The sequence below is a fragment of the Clarias gariepinus genome, chromosome 8, assembly GCF_024256425.1.
Source record: "Clarias gariepinus isolate MV-2021 ecotype Netherlands chromosome 8, CGAR_prim_01v2, whole genome shotgun sequence".
NCBI classification, from domain to species: Eukaryota; Metazoa; Chordata; class Actinopteri; order Siluriformes; family Clariidae; genus Clarias; species Clarias gariepinus.
In genome coordinates this window covers 14,681,034-14,706,434 of record NC_071107.1, presented here as the reverse complement: position 1 = coordinate 14,706,434, position 25,401 = coordinate 14,681,034, and the positions used below count along the sequence as shown (strand labels likewise).

General features: G+C 37.0%; 3 protein-coding genes across 8 annotated transcripts; all 3 read right to left on the bottom strand.

The window, feature by feature from the left end:
* Window positions 1–6,328: 6,328 nt before the first annotated feature.
* On the bottom strand, window positions 6,329–12,393 carry si:dkey-51a16.9 (RING finger protein 122). 6 transcript variants are annotated; one of them, XM_053502852.1, is made up of 7 exons: window positions 11,582–12,388; window positions 11,360–11,477; window positions 8,393–8,543; window positions 8,158–8,200; window positions 8,015–8,056; window positions 7,721–7,803; window positions 6,329–7,281 (listed from the first exon to the last, which is right to left on the bottom strand). In XM_053502852.1, exons 3-7 carry the CDS (start codon window positions 8,500–8,502, stop codon window positions 7,161–7,163), a joined length of 399 nt encoding a protein of 132 aa, XP_053358827.1. In that variant the 5' UTR covers window positions 8,503–8,543; window positions 11,360–11,477; window positions 11,582–12,388; the 3' UTR covers window positions 6,329–7,160. The 6 variants fall into 6 exon arrangements, with proteins under 6 accessions (XP_053358827.1, XP_053358829.1, XP_053358828.1 ...); XM_053502854.1 differs by having other exon boundaries at window positions 11,962–12,388; XM_053502853.1 differs by having other exon boundaries at window positions 11,977–12,388.
* A 1,552-nt stretch (window positions 12,394–13,945) lies between these two features.
* Window positions 13,946–17,963, bottom strand: LOC128529095 (calcium homeostasis modulator protein 2-like). Its single transcript, XM_053502429.1, has 2 exons — window positions 17,382–17,963; window positions 13,946–14,402 (listed from the first exon to the last, which is right to left on the bottom strand). The coding sequence occupies exons 1-2, from the start codon at window positions 17,925–17,927 to the stop codon at window positions 13,974–13,976; spliced, it is 975 nt and encodes a 324-aa protein (XP_053358404.1). The 5' UTR covers window positions 17,928–17,963; the 3' UTR covers window positions 13,946–13,973.
* Window positions 17,964–19,428: 1,465 nt separating this feature from the next.
* Window positions 19,429–21,905, bottom strand: LOC128529093 (calcium homeostasis modulator protein 1-like). Its single transcript, XM_053502428.1, has 3 exons — window positions 21,824–21,905; window positions 21,135–21,709; window positions 19,429–19,918 (listed from the first exon to the last, which is right to left on the bottom strand). The coding sequence occupies exons 2-3, from the start codon at window positions 21,684–21,686 to the stop codon at window positions 19,436–19,438; spliced, it is 1,035 nt and encodes a 344-aa protein (XP_053358403.1). The 5' UTR covers window positions 21,687–21,709; window positions 21,824–21,905; the 3' UTR covers window positions 19,429–19,435.
* Window positions 21,906–25,401: the final 3,496 nt, after the last annotated feature.

The window sequence follows — 25,401 nt, the reverse complement described above, 5'->3', positions numbered from 1 at the left end:
ATCACAGGATCATCTTGTCTAGATATACAGGAAAAAGCCATATGTCATATATAAGCATGAACTGAGCAATTTCATGGCATGTGTGTGAAATGGATAAGGGTTTCATTTATTTTATAAAAATGAAAGTGAGATGGTCTGTTTATTGTGGAGAATGTTTGTCATTTAGCAAATCTTATTTTCACCTAAGGGAGTGACACACATCGATCCTTTGTAAAGTATATGTTACTGCTTTAACATATACTTTCTAGAGAATGCCCAATAGGAAGACTATAATGTAAAGACATCATTACTATTTATGTTAATTTTTTAGACAATGTAAATGTTTTTAAACAATTTCTACTCTCTGCGCATCTAAATAAGGAACAACTGTTTAAATATTGATTAGCAATTAATTTGTAAATGATAAACGCAACTAGGGAATAGGATAATAAAGTACTAAAATGGCTTAATTGGCTAAAAGACAAATCCATATCAGTCATAGAGAGTTATGAAGCATTAATGAAATCACTGCTCTCCATACATGACATATGGTGAGATGGCGCTGGTGGCTGTAATTAGGGCACACAAGGTGAATGCAATTTCATGCCTATCTGAACCTGTTTCTTTTGCCTAATGGGAATAGTTTGCTTAATTAGCTAAAAACTTCTGCTTTCCTATTTCAATGATAATCAATTATTTTAAAAAAAGTGTAAAGCTGTTATACAATAAATATATTATTTAATATATTAAATATTTAATATATTCCCTATTAAGGTTAGGGAATTTCAAAGTGAACACTATATCCTTGATACAGCTTAAAGCTAAAATAATGCTGAAAATAAACATTGATACTTTGTACACGGAAATTAATTTCAAGTAGGAGTAACCACTACTACTACTATTACTACTACTACTAGTAATAATAATATTAATGATGATGATGATGATGATGATGGCGATGATGATGCCTAAAAATTCTCTTACAAGTAAAAAACAAAAGCTGTGTGTGTTCGTGTGGACATGCATGTGTATGTTTACATTTATATATGAACCTTTTTTTAAATTTCTATGTATTATTCTTTTTATAGATGCTTTGAGCAATCGCAAGTACTGGTTTTGCTGCATTTTGAAGCATTTAAATTATTTATTAGGCACTTTCAATATTTAGTAAATGAATAATTACTAAATTAAAGCAGAGAGAGATAATGGTACAACATGCAGAAGACATACAGTTGTTTCATGCACAAAAATAAAATGAGATACACAAGTTGTGTGTGGAAACCTGTTGCACTTGGTGGAACCTGTTGCATTAGGTAGTCCCTGTACTGTGATAAGGTGATGTTGTCAAAAACCTTAGTGGAACTTAAACTTGTAGGGGGGGGTAGTATGTAAACTTTTTTTTGTATTGTTTTTAATGTTTTCTATTATTTCCAACAAACTTTGTAATTAATATCTGAAGCCACATGGATGTGTAGATCACATCTGGAAATGTTATGCAAATCATATGAATCAAGTGGCTGCTGAATGCAAGTAGGAATACTTATTGTTTTTCCAAATTGTGGTTATTTTTAACCTACCTACTGGACATCAAAGTTGATTACTATTAGCCAAATACAAAAGATTTGAATGATAATGTTTTTCATTGTTACATTGCACAATTTGTTACACTTCATATTTATTTGCAGTTTATATTTTCTACAAAAATAGATCATGCTGTTATAGGAAAACAATCTACTTCAGGGCTGTAACGGTAACAGCCCTATTTATTGGGCCACATAACATGGCTCTTATTTTGCCAACCACCTCATTATTACACACAGTAAGTAACATATTAGCACAAGATCCTTTGACTATTAAAATTCTTACCTTCAGTTGTTAGTGATCAGTGACATCAATTCCTCCCACTTTGTCTATTGTTTTGTTATTTACATTTGTATTTACATTAAGTAAGTTATAAAGTTTATTCCCATCTTGTATGACCGTGGAAGGATCTCTGGTCAACATTTACACACACATTAAATTATATACCTAAAAATACAAAATAAGTATGTAGTACATTATTACAGTTTGTCATGGCAAAGCAGGGGATGGCAAAATCTGCAACTTTAACATTGGTGTTATAAAATATTTTATATCACCTAAAGGTATGAATATAAATTCATTTATTCTTCTGTAAAGCTTATCCTGTATACAGGGTCACGGGGTGCCTGGAGCCTATCCCAGGAGACTTGCGGCACGAGGTGAGGTACACCCTGAACAGGGTGCCAATCCATCATAGGGCACACACACACACACACACACAAAATGATCATTCACACTTTACTGGCAATTTTGGGAATGCCAATCACGCTTATCTGCATGTCTTTGAACAGGGGGAGGAAACCAGAGTACCCGGATGAAAACCACCAAGCACAGGGAGTGTCACGGAAACACCAAGCTCTGCCCTCAGTCAACGTCCCCAATCACCCGAATTTTAAATGCACATACCTGAACCTCATCACCAGCACCAGATAAATACACCTCACTTTCCGTTACCCAACGTCTGATCTCCATTACAGAAAAGGACTCCATGATTGGCTACTCACAGTGATCATTCTACGCCTTGTCTTCTGCCCTCTCATCTAATCGTCTCTCCTACCTCTGTGTCGTGTTCATCATCCTTCCTGTCTGTGATCATCCGTCCATCGGCTCCGGCACCATACCAGATAAGACTCTCCTTATCCACATCTCATCCACAACCATACCCCATTCATTATCAATAAAAGCACCCATTCAGGTTTTCTGCATCTTGGAGTCTGTTATTATGTGAAAGGGAGAACATGCATACTCCACGCACACGGATCCATGACAGGAATTGAACCCCCAACGCTGGAGGCCACAGTGCTAACCACTATGCCACTGTGCTACACAGTATTTAAATGATTATGAAAACAATAAAAACAGAGGGAAAAAAACAATAAGAAGGTATGAAATTCTATCTCTCCTATTTGAACTTTAATACTTAAATAATTATTTAATTATTAAATATTTACTCATTTCCATATATGCTCTATCACATTACAATTTACAATATTAGTGATACATTTAAGAAAAAATTGTTATGCTTGGTTTTGTTATGCGGTAAGAGTTAATTTGCTGCCATGGCTTGTGTTTGCTTATACCCTTTGATGAAAGATTCAAGGCATATTAATACAAAGTTGTTATAAACAATCACTTTTACCCTATGGTGAAATATAACTTAAATAACTTACATTGAGTATTCATTCTGCAATGACTTGAATACCAAGTGACTCACAGCTGAAGCTAAGCAAAGGGCATTCTCAATCATCTTTTTCTCTATGGAAAAAATGTTCAATTGGTGCTTAGTGGCTCCCACATGATTTTAATTTATCTGTAGGGAATGGTTCTGGTCAGCAGAGGGCACATAAAACTGTATTCAGTTTAAGAACATCATGCAAATAAAGCAAATAAAGTTCAAGTTTAATTTTCAAAAAGAAAATTTTAAAATACAATTTAAAATTCAGTTTGACCCAAGATCACCTATGTGCATAATATAAGTAACAAATGAAAACCTATAAAGTATGACAGATGCAGTGAAACTAATTTTAGCACAGTTTAGAAACCCTTCGTTAAGCATGTCTGTGGTCTTGTCTCGCCACACTCTTGTTACAGTTACAGTTTGGCACCTTTTGTACCTGAGATGAGCTGCAATATGCTGGAGCGAGCAGCATTGTCATATCTCCCCACAGATCTGTGCAGCTCAGGCATAAGCTCACTTCCTCTATGCAGAACAAAGCACACCAGAATCTGACTTCTCTTTACCACTGGCACAAAGAACGAATGGGTACAAGGCTACAGGAACCAAGCTTTTTTAGTGTTTTGTTTAATGCAGAGTAATTATGTTCAGTATTTCTCATTGAGATAGATGTCAACTGTGCAACAATGAAGAGATCTAATCTACTATAATTCTGACTTATGATTTCGGGGTATTGACAGGGTACATGACTGTATCATTTAAAAGACATCAGTCTGCCAGGAAATGACACGTATACAGCATCTGCAGATCTCTTACTCTATTTAAATGTGCAGTAAATAAACATTCATTGTAAAGTCCAGATCTTTGAATAGAGCAACAGAATTATTCATAGAATTCACTTGAAATGTAAGTAAGCAAGTAAGTAAATTAATAAATAACATATTTTTAAATATATATTACAACATGAGATGACAAGGTAACATGATTAATGACAAACATTCTGTATTAAGAAGGGAAAATACTTTCTGTAGTCTGGGCTACATTACATCACTATGTTCTTTATAACTAAAAATAATTATCTAATATTATCTATCATATAAAATTATTTTGTCAGGCCTGCTATTTCGGCTTAGAGCCTTTTAGTATCTGAACAAGCTGTAGTAACATGAAGTAGGGCTTTAGGGTGGCTTTCCACTCAATTTTAGAGTGTGGCTGTGGAGATTTGTGCCCCTTTAGCCACAAGAGGATTAGTGAGACCAGGTGCTGAGGCTGGGTGAGGGGTTCTGGCACACAGTCAGTGCTTCTACTGTAACTCATTCTAAAGGTGATCAGTGTGACACAGAACTGTACACTGACCTACAAATGTAGTGTTCATTGCATATTTATGTAATCCAGGAAAAAGTCACAACACATAACGTATTTCAGTTCACTATGTTAGAGTTCATGTAATCTTTTAACTTGGAATCTTTTAACCTTTTTATATGATTAGGTAAGGTTATGTCAGGTGATACGTAGCCCTCTAAACACTGGATTTAAGTACTGCTACCAAAATAAGTTTTTTTAAGAAAAATTAAAAATAAACATGATAGTCTTGGCCCACCTCAAACCATTAACTTTTCAGAAGGTTAAATTATTGGCCTGCAACAAGCAAGGAAAACATTAAAATTGATTTAGAAACTGTCCATGCATTATTAATACCTGAAAGGATAGTGCTGAACCTTCTGGAAGAAATGTGGTTAGAAAAAAGTTGCTAGTGAGCATAAAGATTGGACTTCGCAATGGAAAAAGGTCATGTGGTCTGATGAGTCCAGATTTATTCCAGAGCGATGGGTGCAGGATAAGAAATGGAAGCACATGAATTGATGTGGCCCTCACGCATACTGCCCACTGTACAAGTCTCTGGAGGCAGTGTTATGATCTGGGTTGGCTTTCGTTGGTCAGGTTTAGGCAATAAAATTAAGTCAGGTACCTGAATTTACTGAATAACCAGGTCATCACATCTATGGATTTTTGCTTCCTTGATGGCATGGCCATACTTTAGGTCTCAAAGTTTGATAGAATGGTTTTGGAAGCATGAGGAATCATTTTTACACATGAATTGGCCATAGCATTGTGTGCTGTAATCCATGCTAAAGGTAGTTAACTATTTTCTCCAGGCAGTGTACTCAGTGTTTGTAATGGAGAGCACATAAGTCCAAAATAATCCATGAGTGTTCAGTTGGGTTGAGATCTGGTAGCTGTGATTGCCATAGCATGTGATGTAAATAAATGTAATAATTATTAAATCATTCAGTGAGCACTCATGTCTTATGGAAAGGTGTAGCGTCATCCTGCAAGATCACTGCCATCAAGATAGAAGTATTCATAGTAGGATTCAGATGATTATTCAGAATAATCTTCCCTCAAACACGACATGTGAACAAAAATCATGCCAGCAAAATGGCTTCCACAGATTCATCACCCAAGTGCATTTCATAAAAAAAAATCTGTGAATCTAAAAAAGTGTCTGCGGAATGATATTTTGTATGTAACCTTTCTGGGATCTCGGTTTTGCTATTACCAATGTTATTTTGTATGGTGCCAGCTATCTAGCCCTGAATTGATGATTGCTATTTCCACCAGTCAGTTATTATGTGGATATAAAAGAGAATAGTGTGTCTGCTTTTTCATGGTACATATTGACTGTGTTTGTCCTCAGTGCACAATGTTGCACAATGCTCCACACACAGAATGACCCTGTCAGCTATTCTGCTCATTGTGAGACTTTCTTATAGAAGCCTATTATTAATTCTGAAAAAAGATATCAATGTTTTGTCAAGAAGACCATTTTAAGCGAGTCTTACAGAGACCTTGCTGAAAATAAACAGTGTTCCCTGCCCTGTTGATAATAATCACAAGGTTCAACTGTTAAAACAAACAGCTAAAATTGCTGTTTAAAATAATTAGATTTATCGTAGGATTTGGTTGCATTTGGTCATTAAAAAGGTTTCTGTTGCATTTGTAATTCAAACTTACATATGAGACTTAATTCACCTTCAATTAATAAATAATTAAAGTCAGAATATACATGACATCACTATATTTCAGACAGAGTTGCAATATGTCTTATTTATATTTTTATTAAGAAATTCACTCAATTATCAAGAAATCCACACTTTAGCAAACAATTAATAAACACTGGTTCTAATGCATCATTAAAATTTTACACTTAATCAAAAGTCCTGTTCACCCTAACCTGGTCCTGAATCTGGAGTGCTGGGACTGTCACGCTGACAGATTTAAAAAATAATAAATAGAATAAAATAAAATTATATGGTTAATCATATTTAGTAGATCTTTTGATCCACTCTTTCACAAACACATTTTGGCAAAATAAAAATGCTATATGTGAACGTGTTAATGTATCGATGTGTGGCGACCTATCCAGGGTGTATTAGCACCTCACAGCTAGTGTTCCCAGGATGGACTCTGGATCCATCATCACCTTGAAGATGAATGGAGGATTAAATGACCATGACCAATGATAAAGACCATCTCCCTCTGGATCTGGCGCATTGTGGTGCTTCTAATTAGAAATTTGTTCATACAAAGATTTGTCTGTGGTAATATAGTGTTCTCTGCCCCTGGCAGTGCTATGAATTTATGTACATTGTGCCAATGTCTTTTCAAACCATCCATGTACTGTTCAACTCATTAACTTAAATCTCTTCACTCATCTTAAGACCCTAGGTCCATTACGCCTAGCTACATGTTTTCAGACTTTGTGTGAAAAGTCATCGTGGTAGAAAGGAAGTCAGCTGACTAAGCTACATCATATCATGTGACACTTCTTTTTTTTAAGCCATCATTCTCAGTTGAAGTCTTTAAAGTTCCACATGAAGAGATACGCAGCTATCTTTCTATTACTGACACCAGGCCTCTTCTGTCACACCTGCAGGGGGTTCTGTATGCCCTCAGCCCCCTGCGGAGGGTCAGGATGAAGCCTGCAGATGGGTTTATTACACATGGGGCAGACACTTCGGATTTCCAGCCACTTTACTAAACACCTGTAGTGGAGAGGAGCGAGCGAGAGAAAGAGAAAGAGACAGAGAGGTTATATTTCTGTCTGTTTGTAATATAATAATCAGAAGGCAAGGTTACTCTGTGTCAAGGCATAAACATCAGATCTGATGATTACAGCAATCTTCCTCATTTTAATTTACTGGGTAATGACATTCAAGTTCTGTTTTCTTAGCTGTTGTGAATTTCAGGCCCTAGTTTTTATAGCATTCCACAGGATTATGATGAGTCAGTTGCATCTTTCCTCTTTCTCATAAGTTAATAGCAAAAGTTTGAATATAATGACAGTATTTTTACCTTTATGGTTTCATCTATCAGTGCCTTGTAACTAAGTGACAGCTAAACCTATAGTTAAATGTACTGAATTTAATATGTGAGATACATGAATGGGCTTATGTGTTGCAGCAGTATGGGACATTATCTTACTTCTTGTGGAAAGCATGTGAGCAGGGACAAACACCGAGTTCCTCCCTGCTTCTGAACTCCTCCAGACAAACAGCACAGGTCTGCTGCAGGGTGAAACACAAAGAGAGAGAGAGAGAGAGAGAGAGAGAGAGACTTTTGTTGCAAACTGCCAAAAGCTTGAATATTTATTTAAAATGTATTAACTTGCTTCATTTTAATTTTGCATAATCACAAATCTTTGGTGTTGTTTCTGTCTTATCATACATCAATACTGTCATTATTAGGATTTTGTTATTGTTGTTCTTGTTTACTTACACCAATAAGGCTTAGCTTCTTCTCTGATCCCTTTAAAACCACCTATGAAGAAAGCAAAAGAATATTAGCCTTAAAACAGTTCACAGAAAAAAAATGAAATAAACTGTACCTTATACTATAACTATACTAGAAGTAAACTCTACCTCATTGTACCCAAACTGTTCCCGTGTGACCTGTCGTCTCAGGCTGTGAATAAATACAGTTTGTTTTTACATTGCATGACACGTATAACTTGTTATTTAACTTAATTTTTACACTTGAGTAAGATATAAATCAAGAAATATATTCATCTATATTGAACTCTGTCACAAAACAAAATGGTCAATTTTGTGAAATTTTCAGTACTACAATGTGATTGACTAAATACTATAGGATTACCTGAACAGATAACAACAAAAGATGAGGCTCAACATAAAGATGAAGAGGCCAGTGCCAAGAATGATGATATAGACATTCAGGGTTAGGGGGTACGTGACATCTGTGGACATTTTGCAGTCTATAATATGTAGGCTTTGGTCAGTCAAGCATCCTGCAAGGCCACAAACAAACATATTTACATTTCATTCAATTCGAAGCTAACATTAGTGTTCATGGTAACTTGCTGGTTTTTACAATAAGCAAGTATTTGGGCTAATAAAAAAGATGCATGATGTGTTTTTCTCTTAATTATTCCAAGGTTAATACTCAGGCTGCACTTGTGCTGATTCTGACCGGAGCTTTAGAAGCTTTTAGTTTAAATGAGCCTTATACTGTTTGCCAGTTTCACTGTGAGTATGAATGGCAAATTAGTATTTGTTACTCAACTGATAGGTATATGTGGATCATGTATTTGCCTTTACAAGCCCCTTGGCTGACCACATACAACACAGAAGCTCTCATGTGTACAGTTCACTGTGGCCCCAACATGCATATTGTATAAACTGAGGAGCAGCGTGTCCTTCTGTTTCTCATATCACTGTAACACTGTAACTCCCAGATGGACTTCAGTGAGTTGCATGAACTTTTCACTGTAATACATACACTTACACTGAAAATAGAAGTGTCTCCCTAATGAGTGGGGTTGAACATATATCACTCAAAAACAGCAGCTCTAATAAGTAAGCTTCTCCTTTCAGGCACTATTTTTTTCTGAGAAAAAAAAAAGTGCATACTTATGCACACACTGCCAGATTGGGAACCGTCTACTCAAATTATTTTTGTAAGCTGAGACCCCTTTACTCAATAACATTTCGATTAAGCATTTAGTTCATAGAGGTTTTATTTCTTAACCATTTGTCTAATCTATTCATAATGCTCAGACTGCATACAATAGAAATGCATACATATACTTTATATATATATATATATAGTTGTTCTATTTTTTTCCCTTTCCCCAATGTGTTTTTTAGTTTGTGTTAATGGAGCAAGTCAGATTCCTTGTAAATGAAATCTTACTTAGTCAATTAAATTCTTTCTAGTTCAGATTTTCAGCCAGTTGAAATCATAGCTTTTTGCTCATTTTTTGAATAAATTTTATTCTATAGTTTGCCAAAATTTGATGTGATTCTGTGCTATAATAAATAGTGACTGCATCACATTGAATATGAAGGCAAACTCAAATGTGAAACAGCTTTTCAGCCTTTCATTTGTTTGTTTGTTTGTTTATTTATATATGTAAAAACCTGTTAGGCAACAATACAGCACCTTGTAAGAAACCTAGATCAATGCAAACAGCCCACTATGCATGGGCTGTTTGTACACTCTCAATGAGCCAAGAGGATATCCCATTATGAATGTGAGGTAGCTCGCATTCAGCTACACATAATAACCTGTGATGCATGTAGAAACTGGGCAAAACCAGATAAATAATACTGTAACCTAGAGGTTTTAATAGAACCAGAATTCAAATACTCCAACCACAAAATTTGTATCATAAAAAAAAAGCTGTGCATGCTGTTTTGTTGTTTTATGAATGTAAAAAAAAAAAAAAAAAAAAAAAAAATTATATATATATATATATATATATATATATATATATATATATATATATATATATATATATATATATAAAATAAAACAATATGGTGCAAATTTCCTAATATGAATATAGTGATAGACAACCTTAGCCCTGGCCATCTCTCATGCCCTCTTTATGTGGGAGTGACAAAGACAGAACAGAAATCCTCCACTGTGGGACGACATAAAGGATTCTCACATAATAAAATCCCTTCAGTCCTACTTGACTCCTACTATACAATATACAGTATGTATTATTAACTGTTTCACAATAAGTACTGAATAAACTGTAACAGACAAAGCAGACATTGCCTTTGTTCCCAAAATAATTACTATTACAGATCCTACATACCCTATTGTATGTTTATAGAGAGTGCATGGTGTATGTTACAGTCAAATTTTTTCAACACTCTCTTATTGACCCCTAAACACAATATAGTCTGTCTAGGAAGTTACACTGGAGCACATTTGACTGTAACAGCAATATTATGAGATAAACTCTTCACATTACCCAAACAAATGAATGAGTATAGCCCAACATGTTTCATCTGCTAAATTATCAAGCTTACAGTTTCATTGTATTATCTGTTTTCCAAAAAAATTTGTCATCATTTCTAGAAATCAAATACAAACAGAATTACAAATCATCTGTTTGCACACCTCCACTTTTGACAGCAAAAAAGCATAATAAAATAATAATAATAATAATAATTTTGGCAAAGAGCACCGTACTTATGTTACAGCCATAGATTATAAACTTCTGGATATCTGGAGTTCAAGCTCTAAGGGAAAATGTAGCTGGCAGGAGACAAATAGAAAGGCTAAGAGAAAGTTGGGGCAGTTGGCAGAGCTTGAGTAAATCCTGGGCAATTGTGCATACACAAAAGCAAATAAAAGTGCTTTGCAGACACAGCCCTCCCTCTTCCATGAAGACACCATCTGCTCTGCTTAATGGGGTAAGGGGGAGCAAAGCACATAGGGCAATTTCGATGCATGCTGTGCACGTTAGGGATTCACCAACCTAGGCAGGAATCACCATTTGGGAAACAATGGTGACTGACATCAGAGGTCATGGGCTGCCAAACAGCATACATTAATTTAATACAAAAACCCAGAATGACACAGAGACAATAAGTCTTTCCGCAGTCTGTGCACAAGTCCAGGTCATATAAGAAATGTCTTTCACTTCTAATTGTATAAGAGGGTGTTCATGTATAGGAGTAAATCATTAATAGCAAGCACATGTCAGCCAATGCTGTTAATTTCATGTTTTTCTTAGCAGCTAGCAGAATACATAAGGACACAGCAATTGTGGTGTTATATGACAGGGTTTCTATGATTCATACTTACTGTTTTACCACTGAAGTAGATTCGTAAACAAAAGGCCAGGTTGTTCCAGTCAATCCAGCTAATCAATAATGGTTTCCAGAAGGAGAGTGTTGAAATATGCCAGCAAGTTTTTTATCCCCTTAAAAAAAACAGATCTGTTAAATCTGAACTCTGGCTTTGCAAAACTCCCACAACAAAGCTCACGAAATCCTTACTGTCTCTGGTTAACATATGAGCACCCACCACATTCTCTTGCCCATGGAGGCAGGATGAACATGTTTTCTTGGTTAAAGTCAAGTCACAAACTTTTCCAATCGAAAATTGGCACTGAGATTAAGATGTTCACTTCTTTTCCAGGAAAAAAACATTCAGCATTGTTCTTAATGCATGGCATGGTTTTGACTTCCTTTTTTCTCCAGTGTCATGTTTCAACTTCAAGTTTGAGTACATCAAGCCGTTCCTTTTGTAGCTTGATGTTTAAGGCAGATTAAACTGTAGTGTGAGCTGTTTATCACTGGCATTTTATAATTCAGGTCATTACATTACACATGAAATAAAACCAAGTGCTTTGTCTACTTCTGGGTGAGCTCATATACAAGACAGAAACTTATGGCTTTACTTACAGTAGCTTTGTCTACCTGTCAAAAGATTTGTGTTGCCTTCTCCTGCCTTTCTTACTCTCCACCTAGTTTTCTTGTCCTTTTTGCAAGGACAGTCTTCCTGTCCTGATCACAAAAGAAGCAGACGTAGCCAGTCCAATTTCCTGCATGAATTTACCTTCTTCAAAAGCTCAGAGTGGGTTTGTGCTGGTGATGGCTTGCTCCCCTCTTCACCATCTGTCTCGTTCTCTCCCCTTCACAAGCTTGCAAAAGAAAAGTAACAGCTAAGATGACAGTTTAGAGAAAAAGGAGGCCACACTTTATTTGTGTGTGTGCTCAGGTCCAGTGTTTTCCTGATCTCCTCCAGCTCTGGGTCCTCATAATGGTGCCGAGCACTTCTTGCTTGCTCAGTTTGTAAACAGATCTCTGCTCATGTGATTCGCTGTCTGCATCACAGCTCTCCTTTCACCCACCCCCTCCTTTCTCTCTGTGTCGCACACTTTCTTTCTCTCTCTCTGTCTGACTCATGCGCTCTCAGCCTCTTGCCCTCTGCAGCTGCAGGCTATTAAGAGGTGACAGCAGCCAGGCGTCTACGTTCTGCAAGGTTGTGAGAGGAATAGGAGTTATTTAGCTCCTCGGGTGACCTACACAGAAAAATAAACAGAGCTTGGACACACTGTGAAGGCAGCAGAAAAAAATGAGGGTGTGGAGAGAAAGAGTGGAATAATACAATGGTGCTGCGTGAATAGAAATATTGTCCTTCACTATGGTTAATTACAGTAGTGCCATCAGCCATGACTGTAATGACTAGAGCATGAACTTTTCACATTAAAATTTTAAAACGAAAACAGTTTTAATATTCCTTTTGTGATCAGTAATATGTGACAATAAAATAAACAGTCACTTAATCAACCAATTAATGAATTTAAAATGCTCAATATGATTAATATAAGGATTTTAAAAAGCTAGACTTATAGAACATTCAAATATATTTCAGTATTTCAATATATTTGCACTACTATTACTTTATTTCCAAGAATGCTTGAAAAGTAACTTTTGAAGTCTTAGGTGAGGCTGCTATTTTTAGGCAAAGACAAATGTTGTGTTTGTCACAGTTTTACTCCTGCAAGTGTTAACAGAGGAAATATAATGACCATCTGGAGCTGCCATTAGCTTGAATGTGAAAGAAAACCTAATTAAATACAATTTTATACTATACATTGAAGAGAAAGTAAAGCACAATAATAGTAAAATATATTTTAATGTATTGTACAATATGTAACAATAGTTGTCTGTATCGCACAACAACATGTTTAAGCATAGGGGCTACCTGAGATAACACTGATTCATTTATCATCAGTAAACGCTTTATCATTGTTAGGTTTGCGGTAAATCTGGACCTGATTCTGGCAACACTGAGTTCATGGCAGGATAATTCACTGCATATGAGAACTGAATCCATGGCAGAGAGCACACAAATGTCCACACACACACACACACATTCAACATAGGCTTTTCATATCTTGGAGGCATGGTAGCTTAGTGGTTAGCACTGTCGCCTTGCACCTCCAGGGTCTGGGTTTGATTTCCAGCCAGGTTCAATTCTGTATGCATGGAGTTTGCATGCTTGGTCGGTTTACTTTCGGGTACTCCGGTTTTCTCCCACAGTCCAAAGACATGCAGATTAGGCTAATTGGCGTTCTCCAAATTGCCCATACTGTGTGAATGAGTGTATAAGTGTGTATGTGTGTGCTCTGTGATGTCTCCTGGGATAGGCTCCAGTCCCCCGTTACAGAATAAAGTGGCATAGACAATGAGTGAGTGAGTTTTTTATGTCTTTAGGAATGAACATTTTTCATGAATTAACTTTATCACACAATTCATGCCAACATTAAGCTAAAAAAATTTGGATCTCAGGTAATAAATTATCATACTGACATATGTAAGCAAATTAAAGGATTAAAGCAAACACTACTCAGATTTGAACAGATTTCTTTTGAGGGGAACAAAAGAAATTACCATAATGTAGTTGATTACTATAAATGACCGTTCACTTCTTCACCAAACATGTCCATCTCAATGGCCTCAGTGTCCCCAATTGTGTAATGTGCCCATTTGTTGAGGCGACTGTACAGGGGAGTCCCTTCATTCTCTCTGTATAAGTAAACTCCTGTTATCTGGTTCCACTCCAGACTGGGAATTGCCTGTTTGGCCCCCTGACAGACTGAGAGTTGCACCTTTTCATCCTCCTCCAGGGCTACAAACCCAAAGAAAGTTTTGATGCTCTCAGCAGCTCTGAACCTGGCATGAGCCTCAGCAGTGCGCTGGAAAAGTCTGTGCTCACTGGCCCGATAGGTGGACCAATAGGCCTCCTGCTGGTAGCCCAAGGGAGAGCAGCAGCGCTTTCCACACATCGCCAGAAACACAGTGAAGGAGACGATAGCCACTAACATCCAGCCAAATAGCTTAAGAAACAACAACAAAATAAAAATACAGATTATAAATACATCCATTACCAGTTGCAAAGCATCCAAAACATTGTTCTTTAAATAAACCCCTGAGGGGATTCCACTAATGGTCCCAGTGATGAGATAAAGCTTTTAATGTATAATTTCTTCTAACAACAATCTAATTCAAATAAACATACATAATACTGGTTATGATAATGTAAAATTTATAAAATATCTCATTCACACAGTCAGCATACAGTGGGGGAAATAAGTATTTGATCCCCTACAGATTTTTAAGTTTGCCCACTTACAAAGAAATGAAGGGTCTATAATTTTATCATAGGTTTATGGTAAAGGATTGAGACAGAATATCAACCAAAAAATCCAGAAAAAGCACATGATACAAATGTTATGAATTACATTTCTAAGAGGGAAATAAGTATTTGATCCCCTAACCACCAACAATAATTCTGCCTCTCACAGACTGGTTATGTGCTCTTGTGGTACACATATTAATTTAAGAAGGTGCTCCTAACAACAATGTGGTATGTGTATAAAAGCCACCTGTCTACAAAATCTCTATCTTTCATTCAAACCTCACCACCATCGGCAAGACCAAAGAGCTGTCAAAGCACGTCAGGAACAAGATTTTAGACCTGCACAAGGCAGGAATGGGCTAGAAGCTTGGTGAGAAGGAGACAACTGCTGGAGCGATTATTTACAAATGGAAGAAATACAAAGTAACCATTAATGGCCCTATATGCAAGATTTCACCTCACGGAGTAAGAATATTCATGAGAAAAATGAGGGACCAGCCCAGGACTACATGGGAGGAGCTTGTGAATGATCTCAAGGCAGTTGGGAGCACAGTCACCAAACAAACCATTGGTAACACAATACGCCTGCATGGATTGAAATCCTTCAGCACAGCAAGGCTTCCCCTCCTCAAGAAGACACATGTACAGACCCGTCTGAGGTTTGTCAATGAACAGAGAAAGATTGGGATAAACTCCTGTGGTCAGATGAGACCAAAATTGAGCTCTTTGTCATCAACTCGACTTGCTGTTTTCGGAGAAAGAAAAATGCTGACTATGACACTAAGAACACCACAGTCTCTACAGTCAAGCACGGAGGTGGAAACATTATTCTTTGGGGCTGTTTCTCTGCTAAAGGTACAGATTGACTTTGCTGCACTGAGGGGCCAATGGATGAGGCCATGTATTGTAAGATTTTAGATGAGAACCTCCTGAAGATAGATTGTGGATGGGACTTCCAGCCTCAAAATGACCCCAAACATACTGCCAAGGCAACTAAGGAGTGGCTCAAGAATAAGCACATTGAGGTCATGGAGTGGTCTAGCCAGTCTTCAGACCTTAATCCAATAGAAAATTCACAGAGAGAGCTGTAACTTTGAGTTGCCAAGCATCAGACAAGAGAGACATTTAGAGAAAATCTGTAAAGAATAGTGGATCAAAATGCATCCCAAGATGCGTGCAAATCTGGTAAAAAACGTCTTCCCACTGTGCCTTTTAGTAAGGGTTTCTGTACCAAGTACTAGGTCATGTTTTGCTTGGGGATCAAATACTTATTTCCTTCATTAAAATGCAACTTAATTCATAACATGTGTATCATGTGCTTTTTCTGGATTTGTGGTTGATAATCTGTCTCAATTCTTTACCATAAACCTATGATAAAAAATATAGACCCTTCATTTCTTTGTAAGTGGGCAAACTTAGAAAATCTGTAGGGGATCAAATACTTATTTCCCCCACTGAATATTTTGGTCAGAATGCCTGTAAATTCACCTATTAATTTAATCAAACAATTATTTGACAGTGGCACAATGAAAAATCCTGCAGATATGCAACAATAGTTTCAAGTTGTGTTCACATCTAATATCAGAATGGGAAAATAAAGTAAGGACTCTATGAAATTAACTGTGGCATAATTGTTGAAGGGCTGGTTTAATTGTTTTAGAAACAGTTGCTCTTCTGGTAATTCCACATACCATTGTGTCTAATGTTTACACAGAATCTGTAGCTTTATGTACAAAAGATGCAAATGATTCATTTTGGATCAAAAAAGCTTTAAAAGTGTAATTTAAAAATGTATCTAGTAAATCTTCTGGTAAGCTGTTAGGCCAAAAATGTTTTTTTTTTAATTAAAAAACTTAAGTAAACATAAGTTTAATATATACATTGTATTGCATTACTTAAACAGTCTTTGTGTGTACTGTACTATTATAAGGCTATCTCTCTTTGAACTATTATGTTAAAGTGGAATCAACTTAATGCTTCACTTTTTTGCATTGGCCACCCCACTTTTTCAAATTCTCATTGGTTAACTCAGGCAAAACAAGTCTAGGCTTGTTTGATCTACAATACCAAAACGGCTGCACCTTTATTTCATGTAGTTTGATGGTGAAAGCTAAAAACAACAGAACATGGGCAGTGCATTGGTTGCTCAGTGGATATGGCTCTGAGTTACTAATCAGGAGATCAGTGGTGTAAGCCTCAATGATGCAGAGCTGCCATGTCTCTTAACCCAATCTGCTCTATGGATGCTGTATCATGTTTATCCCTGCTTCTTAACAAATTTGGATATGTATAAAATAATTTAATTTGGTGTAATTAGCTAGTTTTATATATAACTTTAGTCCACATGACATACATTAGTACATGTATTTGACACAATATAAAATTATAATCAACTTTAAAAAACTGTTCCAAAACTGAAATGATTTGAGGTAACAAATTTCTACTTGCTTGAGTTTACAGTTGTAGTACACCTTTGTAGTAAAAATGGCTTTTAACAGAATGTCAATATCATCTGTGACACCCTAAATGTCCTTCTATCATGCAAAGTTGCATACTGTAATGGATGATATCCGAAAAGATAAATCATAGATGCTTATTTCGCCTTGCGAGTTCCTTAATGTGAAGCGAAAAAAAAATAAAAAAATTTTTTTAGAGTTATTGCAGTTGGATTTGTTACCTGAGATTCATACTTGAGTCGACGTTCAATGAGGTTCCAAAAGTGCAGCAGTTCCGCAGGCACATCCTTACAAGGAAACTGGGCCATAACAATGTGGCTTTGGGAAGTGGAAGGGAAGTTTTCCAAAGAGTTAGGGTCCACAAATTCACTCAGTGCACAAACATAGGCCTCTCCTCTGAGGAGCGAGATGACAGACCAGGTAACTGGAGCCACTACTGCACGGCCAACTATTGAACCCAGAAGAGCAAAAGCAGCAGCTGCAGAGAGCTTCCGGCATTTTCTGATGCGACATTCAGAAACCAGGTCCCAGGTGCTACGATTGAGCATCACTCCAATTAAAAAGAAAACTAGTGCAGGTACACCAATAGCAGCTATCCCATACAGATAATTTCTCTGTGCAGAGCATGGGCATTCAAAGGCAAATACGTTGTATGCTGTTTGACTAGCGACTGTCCCCAGGGCAATCAGCCCATTGAAGATCACTACATCTTTACTCTTAAAGAAAAGAGCAGCAAATTTAAAATTTTCAGAAATAAATGCAGCCATGTAATCCTACTTCCTGTTTGCTCCTACCTCTTGGTGGTTGTGTGGTGCTGCTGCGAATGGAATTCGAGTTAGTTCCTCAAAAATGATCTTTGGTTCGAAACCTGCAAGTTCCTGTAATGGGAGAAATGCAGAGCAGGAATAACTTTGAATTGGAATTGGCTAGAAATACCAGAAAACCACTCTAAACAAGCTGTAACATGAAAACCCCGAGGCAAGCAAAGACATGGATGTCATAAAAGCACAAGCAAAAAGGCGGCTAATACTGATGTGGTCAGCTGGAACCTCTGAGAAAACAGATATTTAATTAAAAACTATTACTGAAATAAGAACACAGAGGTAGGGATATAAACGTTACATTTTTATTTGGATTACTTTGCTGTGTAGATTATTTCACAATTCATTCGGTCAGAGCATTTGGACATGATAATCCATCTTAAATTACAATAAAATATATTCTCAAGAGTTCTGAAATACAACATACTTTTAGTCTAAAGTAAACGTAATATAGGTACAACACGAGTTTGTACAGTCATGTGCAAAACAAAACAAAACAAAATCAGAAGAACAATACCAGAGTAGCGATAATAAGCGGAAAAAGTCATGCAAACTTACACTCCACGATTGAGATGCAACTTTTTCCAGATATCCAAGACGTGTTAAACATAATAACAGGCTGAATTACTCACATGCAAAAAAAATTCACACGTTTTGTATCTTTATCTCTGCAAAACAGCGCCCAAACGAAAATGAAAGTTTTTAAAATATATATATATATATTATTTATATGTCAGTCTTGAGCAGGGAGAGCCTGTGACTAGTGTCTGTTTTCTAACCGAGTGGAAAATACTGGGAGTATTCAAAGCATGTGGTCAGGAAGCTCACTGAGGCTGTGTGGCGAACCATTAACCCTGCATGGAAAGGCGGGAATTCCTGCACAGAAGTCTAGGAAAGCCTAGTCAGGGCAAAGACACACGTATGATTTAACCCAGACACAACGAGAAAGTCATTTTAACCCCCCTTTCCAGTCATATTTGAGTATAAATAATTATTTCGGATTGTAACTATTGTACAACAGCACCCCCCGATGGTGAATATGTATTTGACATTAACAGTCGACGTAATGAGAAGAGCTTCCTTAAGTTTCTTTCTCACTACGACACTATTCTAAATTAAACACGTCTCCTCTTATATTGAATCTCCAGCCCCCGAACATTCAGTATAACTTCTGATCAGTTCCTGCTATCTGAAATCACCTAAATGAGGAGGAACTCCTTGTTGAGTCTGCGAACAAATGGTCATTTAGATTTATACATATCACACATTTCATAATCATTCACTGATTTTCTTTTAATTCTGTAAAGCTGCTTTTCGACAATGAATATTGTTAAAACTGCATTATTAATATATTAAAATTTTATTGGATTTTATTGTACATGTTATGGTTTACTTTGTGTCTAACTCTGCATAGTATTAATTAGCTGCATCAATTGTAATTATTATGTATAAATTTAGACCTTGGAATAATACGCTGCACGATCGTTCATGGACTTTGGCCTGTGAAAACCATTAGTGTGTATGTCCTTAGTGTTTTCATCTTTTTCATATTTATGAATGCTGAGTGCAGGTTTACAGGTATGCCAGTTCCACAGAACTTTATTTATGTCCTCCTTTTCTCTGATGCCTAGGAGCTTCTCTTCTTCACTCACGGGCTTCTCTTCATCGTTACCTTTGTCTTTTCCATCCTTTTCTTTCACTTGCAGTTTATGAAACACAATTTCACCACTGATGCTCTCAAAATATTGTTGAATGCAGACCTTGGCAAAACTTTTGGCATGCTCTTTGCACATCTCATCAAAGAGCCTACGTTCCGTGTCGATGTAATGTGACCAGTATTTGGTTTTCAGGAAGATGGCTTGAGTGAAACAAGGTCTGATTGCTCTTATCAGAAAGGCCACAAAAGTGGTCAACATCAAAAATGCCCATCCACAAGCCTGTGAAAAATAAAAGAATCAGAAAACACTTTAAATAATCAGTTGTCAAGCTTAGGTATGTTTAATGTGGCATCCTAAATACGGTTGAATTAATATGATCACATTCGTGAACTAGCATGAATAAGCATAAGGTTTTCTCACATAAAATGCTATGCAATAGTGCTGCAAAAATACGTAAGCTGCTATATCATCTTTGGTGTCAAGCTTAATTATTAATGTATAAAGGTTTTTTCAGTGTCATTGCGCTTTTTATGCAAAATTGCTGACGATATTTAAAATTACCACCGAGTGGCAGCAAAGCCAAATGTTAAATCATAGTGCCTATGTAAGGCCATGACGAATTTGTACTTTATAAGTGTCTAACTATTTATAATTATTCTACTTTCTTACAAAATGTTGCTGTCGTGTTCTTTACTTTCCACGATTAGTGAACCCTTAAACTGTTATTAGTACAACACTCTTTTTTAAAAGCTAATAAGCTTTCTGCATCAAATGCATCAGCATGCAGCTGCCTTCTCTTTCAGACACCTCATGCAGCTGAGGTCTATAGTGTAAAACTTTGCTTCTGAGACAAAGAACACTACAAAATGTTTGATTTTACATATGTTTTACGTGAATTATTTTTATTTATTCACATTCAGCATGGTCTACTGGTTACTTTTGTCAGTGCAGAACAGGGTTAAAAATTTCCACATGTTCAGCATCATCCTTTCATTGACGCAGTGGGTAGGACTGTCGCCTTGCTCCTCCAGCGGGCGGATTCGATTCCCGGCTCAGGTGAGTTTGCATGTTGTCCCCGTGCTTGGTGGATTTCCTCGGGTACTCGGGTTTCCTCCCACAGTCCAAATACATGCAGATTAGGCAATTGGCGTTTACAAATTGCCCTTAGTGAGTGTGCGTATTTGTGTGCCATGCGATGGATAAGGCTGACTTAACTACAGTTGAGCTTTTCATTTGGATTTCATTTTTAATATTATTTAAAATACATATAGGTTTAAAAAATAATTTTTGGATGAATCTAGTTAGATCTGCGCATTTGACGTGTTTGGCGAAAAAAATCATAGTAGATCAAGCACAAATCGATTAAAACAGTGTGTGCTGTTCAAGAAATATGTGATGGGTTTATTTATATAGTATAATAATTATTATAAAATACTAAAATGTTCCTGAATATTTGTTGTGGCTGAGAGAGAGAGAGAGAGAGAGAGAGACTTACCTGAGACATAACCCGAATATACCGGGTTGCTGCCTCCCTGTTGATTATATTATGTAAGTCATGTGAGATATTTTTGCAGGGAATTGTTGCTAGAATCCTCTCCAGGTCTTTATCGGGCGTTAACACGTTGCTTCGATTAAAGAAGTGGCTCAGATCGAGCTTGGTACTGTAGGCGCATAAGAAGCTTTTGCCGTCCATGAGCGTGACGGCGATCCACACGGAGGGAGCGATGAGTGCGCGCTGGGTCATGGAGCAGAGCATGTAGCGCAGCACAGTGGGGTCCTTCTGCCGCTGACCAATGGGTCTCTTCCACTCCTCAGTCAGCATTGAGATGTTATTATTCAGCACGTAGCCCAGCATGAAGAACCAGAATGGAGGAACGATCAGAATGCCAACCCCGTATGCGTAATTATACTCGGGCATACACGGGCAGGTGAACTCAAACGTGGAGTAAAGCTGCGCGCTCGCCAAGGCCATGATCCCACATATACCGTTCATAAAAGACTCCTGGTTAGCTTGTAAAAACTGAGCCATTATCCGAAACTTATCCATGTTGGCTAAACGTTGTTTTAAAACTGGTGACAAGATGAGAATACACAAACACGTTACAGAATGAATTATTTAAAAGTAGAGAAATGTTTAAATATTTAAAATTGAATACATTTTCTCTTTTTAACTAAATTATTTACCAGAACTGATGAGCTGAGTCTCCTTACGAGTAGAAGTGAAAAGTTTCACGTGCAGGAGCGCACACCTGTGCTTCGTCTCAAGCAGCCGCCTCACTGTAACTGTGGGTTTATATCAGAATATTACGTCAGCCGGCATGCAGTTTCGACATGCTATTTAGCAGCCTAGCTGGTGGTTTGGCCATTTAAGCCATGCTGAAATACACCGCTGGCCACTCCTTACCCAATGCGTCTTTACCCAGTGCGTCCTCAACCTTATTTTGGCCCTATCTCAATTCTTAAAAACAACAAAGGAATATTTGCCAATACTACAAATAGATGTAATTTGACAATACAAACAGACAATTTATTTTCATAGCAGTTCAGATTTTTATGTAACAAGCCGTTTCAGAGAGGGGAGGACCCTTTGACCTTGGACGACCTTAAAACGAGATACTTTTCCACTTACCTTAAACTGAAGAAGCTACTTGAATGAGCAATGAAACGTTTCTACTAAACTAAGGAGTTCAGTTGACATGAATTACCTCACCTGGAAGGCTGAGAATCTTCACAGACGTCTTGTAATAAAGAATTAGGCACAGGACTATAACGAGTAATAATCTATCCGCTGATTGCAGGACAAGAAAAACCTTGATTTCAAGATCAGTAAATGTTAGAAATCTTTTTATTGGACTTACTTACATATGACTCTTTTGTTATATATCACTATTATACATGCATCATATTCCTATCTATGTCACTGCTGTCACTGCTGTTCTAATGAGTGGAGAGAGCCATGCAAAATTAAACAAATCTAGTCTATCACTGGCAAATCTCAGCATGCTAGGTTTCTGACTTGACTAGATAAAAGTCTGGTGCAAACCTTCCAGTACATACAACTGTCAGACAGCTGGGTGATGCAGAAGATTCATTGTTGTCTCTATATCTCTATGCAATATTTTTGTTATTTAATACATAACATTTTTTTTTATGTTTTTTATAAGTGGCTTCACTTATGAAACATTTAAAAATATAAACATATGTGAAATATTTTATTTATTTCTATTTAAGATAAAGGTTTTACAGAAACTATCCATACACACATTAATCAGCCATAACATTAGCACCACATAATATTAACACATTAGCATTAAATTACAAATTATAGACCAGTAAACATTGGCACCCATTGCTCACAGATGCTCACAGAGTCCATCCGGTCCAATCTCACAGAAAAGCCAATTCAGAACAAATCGCAGAAATAAAAATCAATATTGACCATGATAGAAACTATAATACCCAGTGCACCACAGCCTGCCATGCACAGTGCACAGCCCTAATGGACCCAGGGGCCTACAAATTCCCCACATACATACACACACTTATACTTCATACATTCACTTTAAACATCAGAATAAAGCATTTGTCCAGTAGGGTCTTCCCAAGTAAGACATTAACTGGGTCTATACACCATCTTGGTAACATCCATCTCAGATTTGGACAGAAACCAGCTTTCAAGCAAATGATACACCTGATCCTTCCTGGTCACACCATAGAGACACTCATCTTCTTCCTCAGTATTATTAGGGACTTCTGAAATCTGAGGCTGGGGGAGAGTGGCATGCTGAGAATAACAGTTAGTGCACATTTCGTAAGACAGCTTTTCGAAAAGTGCTGTTTTAGAAGATAATGTCTTTCTTGCAGGCAGAGGTGGAAAGAGTAATAACATTTTGTACTTAAGTAAAGGTACTGTTACTTCAGTGAAATTTTACTGAAGTACAAGTTAAGTTACCATTATAAAAATTGTTCCACTATTGTGGCTGTCCCGAAGAAACCCCATCCTGCTTACCTTAACGATTACTGGCCTGTAGCCCTCACCTTAGTAGTGATGAAGTGCTTTAAATGGCTGGTTAGAGACTTCCTTCTTTCTTCACTTCCTGACACACTGGATCCATTACAGTTTGCATACCGCCCGGACCGCTCTATAGATGATGCCATCTCTCATCTCCTCCATACATCACTCACTCACCTGGACACTAGGAAAGGGAATAATGTTAAAATGCTCTTCATCGACTACAGCTCAGCATTTAATACCATAATTCCCACTCACCACCAAGCTGGAGCACCTGGGACTCAGCTCATCTATGTGTCAGTGGATCTCCAATTTCTTAACTGGCAGGAGAGGAGATTGAAAGGAGATTGAAAATCTGGAGAACTGGTGCCAGATGAACAATCTCCTCCTGAACGTCAGCAAGACAAAGGTGCTGATAGTGGACTTTGGTACAAAGCAGGAGAGGAACTACCAGACCCCAGTCATCAACAGGAGCCCAGTGGAGAAAGTGGACAGCTTCCGATACCTCTGTGTTTACATCACGCAGGACCTGTCATGGTCTTGTCACATCAACAACATGGTGAAAAAGGCCCGACAGCGTCTCTACTACCTCATATTTTTAAGAGACTTCAGACTTGCCTGCTAAGGTGCTCAGGAATTTATACACCTGCCCCATGTAGAACAGACGAGCTCTACAGAGGAAGGTGCGATCAGCTGAGCGCATCATCCGCACCGAGCTCCCTGACCTGCAAGGCCTGGAAGATCGTGAAGGACCTCAGCCATCCCAACAATGGACTGTTCTCTCTGTTGCGTTCTGGGAAGTGATTCCGCTCCCTGAAGGCCAACACAGAGAGACTGAGGAGAAGCTTCTTCCCGCAGCCGATTAGGTCTCAACCACAACACAATACAACACAGGACTTTCACAACACAGGACCCCCAGTAATTTCTAAATTTTTACAAAATCTTTTTTCTTCTATATTTCTATATGTTGCTATATTGTTATTATGTCCTTATTTGTACAGTATATTTTACTAGTTAAATTTGATTTCTATCGTATTTCTTTTTATTCATATTTATTTCTTATGTATAAGATTTTATTTTTTAAGGTCACTGGCAGTCATATAAGTATTTCACTGAATATCGTACTGTGTATGACTGTATGTGACAAATAAAATTTGAATTTCAAATTTAAAATATATTCAAGTAAAAGTAAAAAGTAGCTCATTAAAAAATTACTCAGAGTAAAAGTGAGTTACTTTTTTAATAGTGGGGGTGGGATGGGGGATTCTAGTGTAGTTCAAAAAAGACAAGCAGATATAAATCTCAAACTAGTTGTTTATTAATTGAAGGAATGTATAATAAAGCTGTTGACCTTTCTTGTGCATGAAATTTAAGCGGTCGCTTAAATATGGCCAGGGGGTTGCTTTATAGAATTTGATGGCATTTTGCTTTCAGCTGGGTTTGCATCACTGTTTTGTAAGTCTCCATCGTTCTTGTGAATTTAGTGCGTTTGTTCTCCATGCCCATCAATCAATTAATCAATTAAAAGTGCAGTGGTTTATGGGTGCAATTATTTTTCTTCCCAGTTGCATTTTTTATTATTTACCATTTTCATTCATTTATTTTTTACTCAGTAGCAAATATGATTTCAAATGTAGCAAAGCACAATGCTTCAAACAAAACATACTTAAGTAAAAGTAAAATTCGAGGTTTTAAAAAACTACTTTAAAAAGAAAAAGTATATTAAGTATATTGTTAATGTAACCTAATT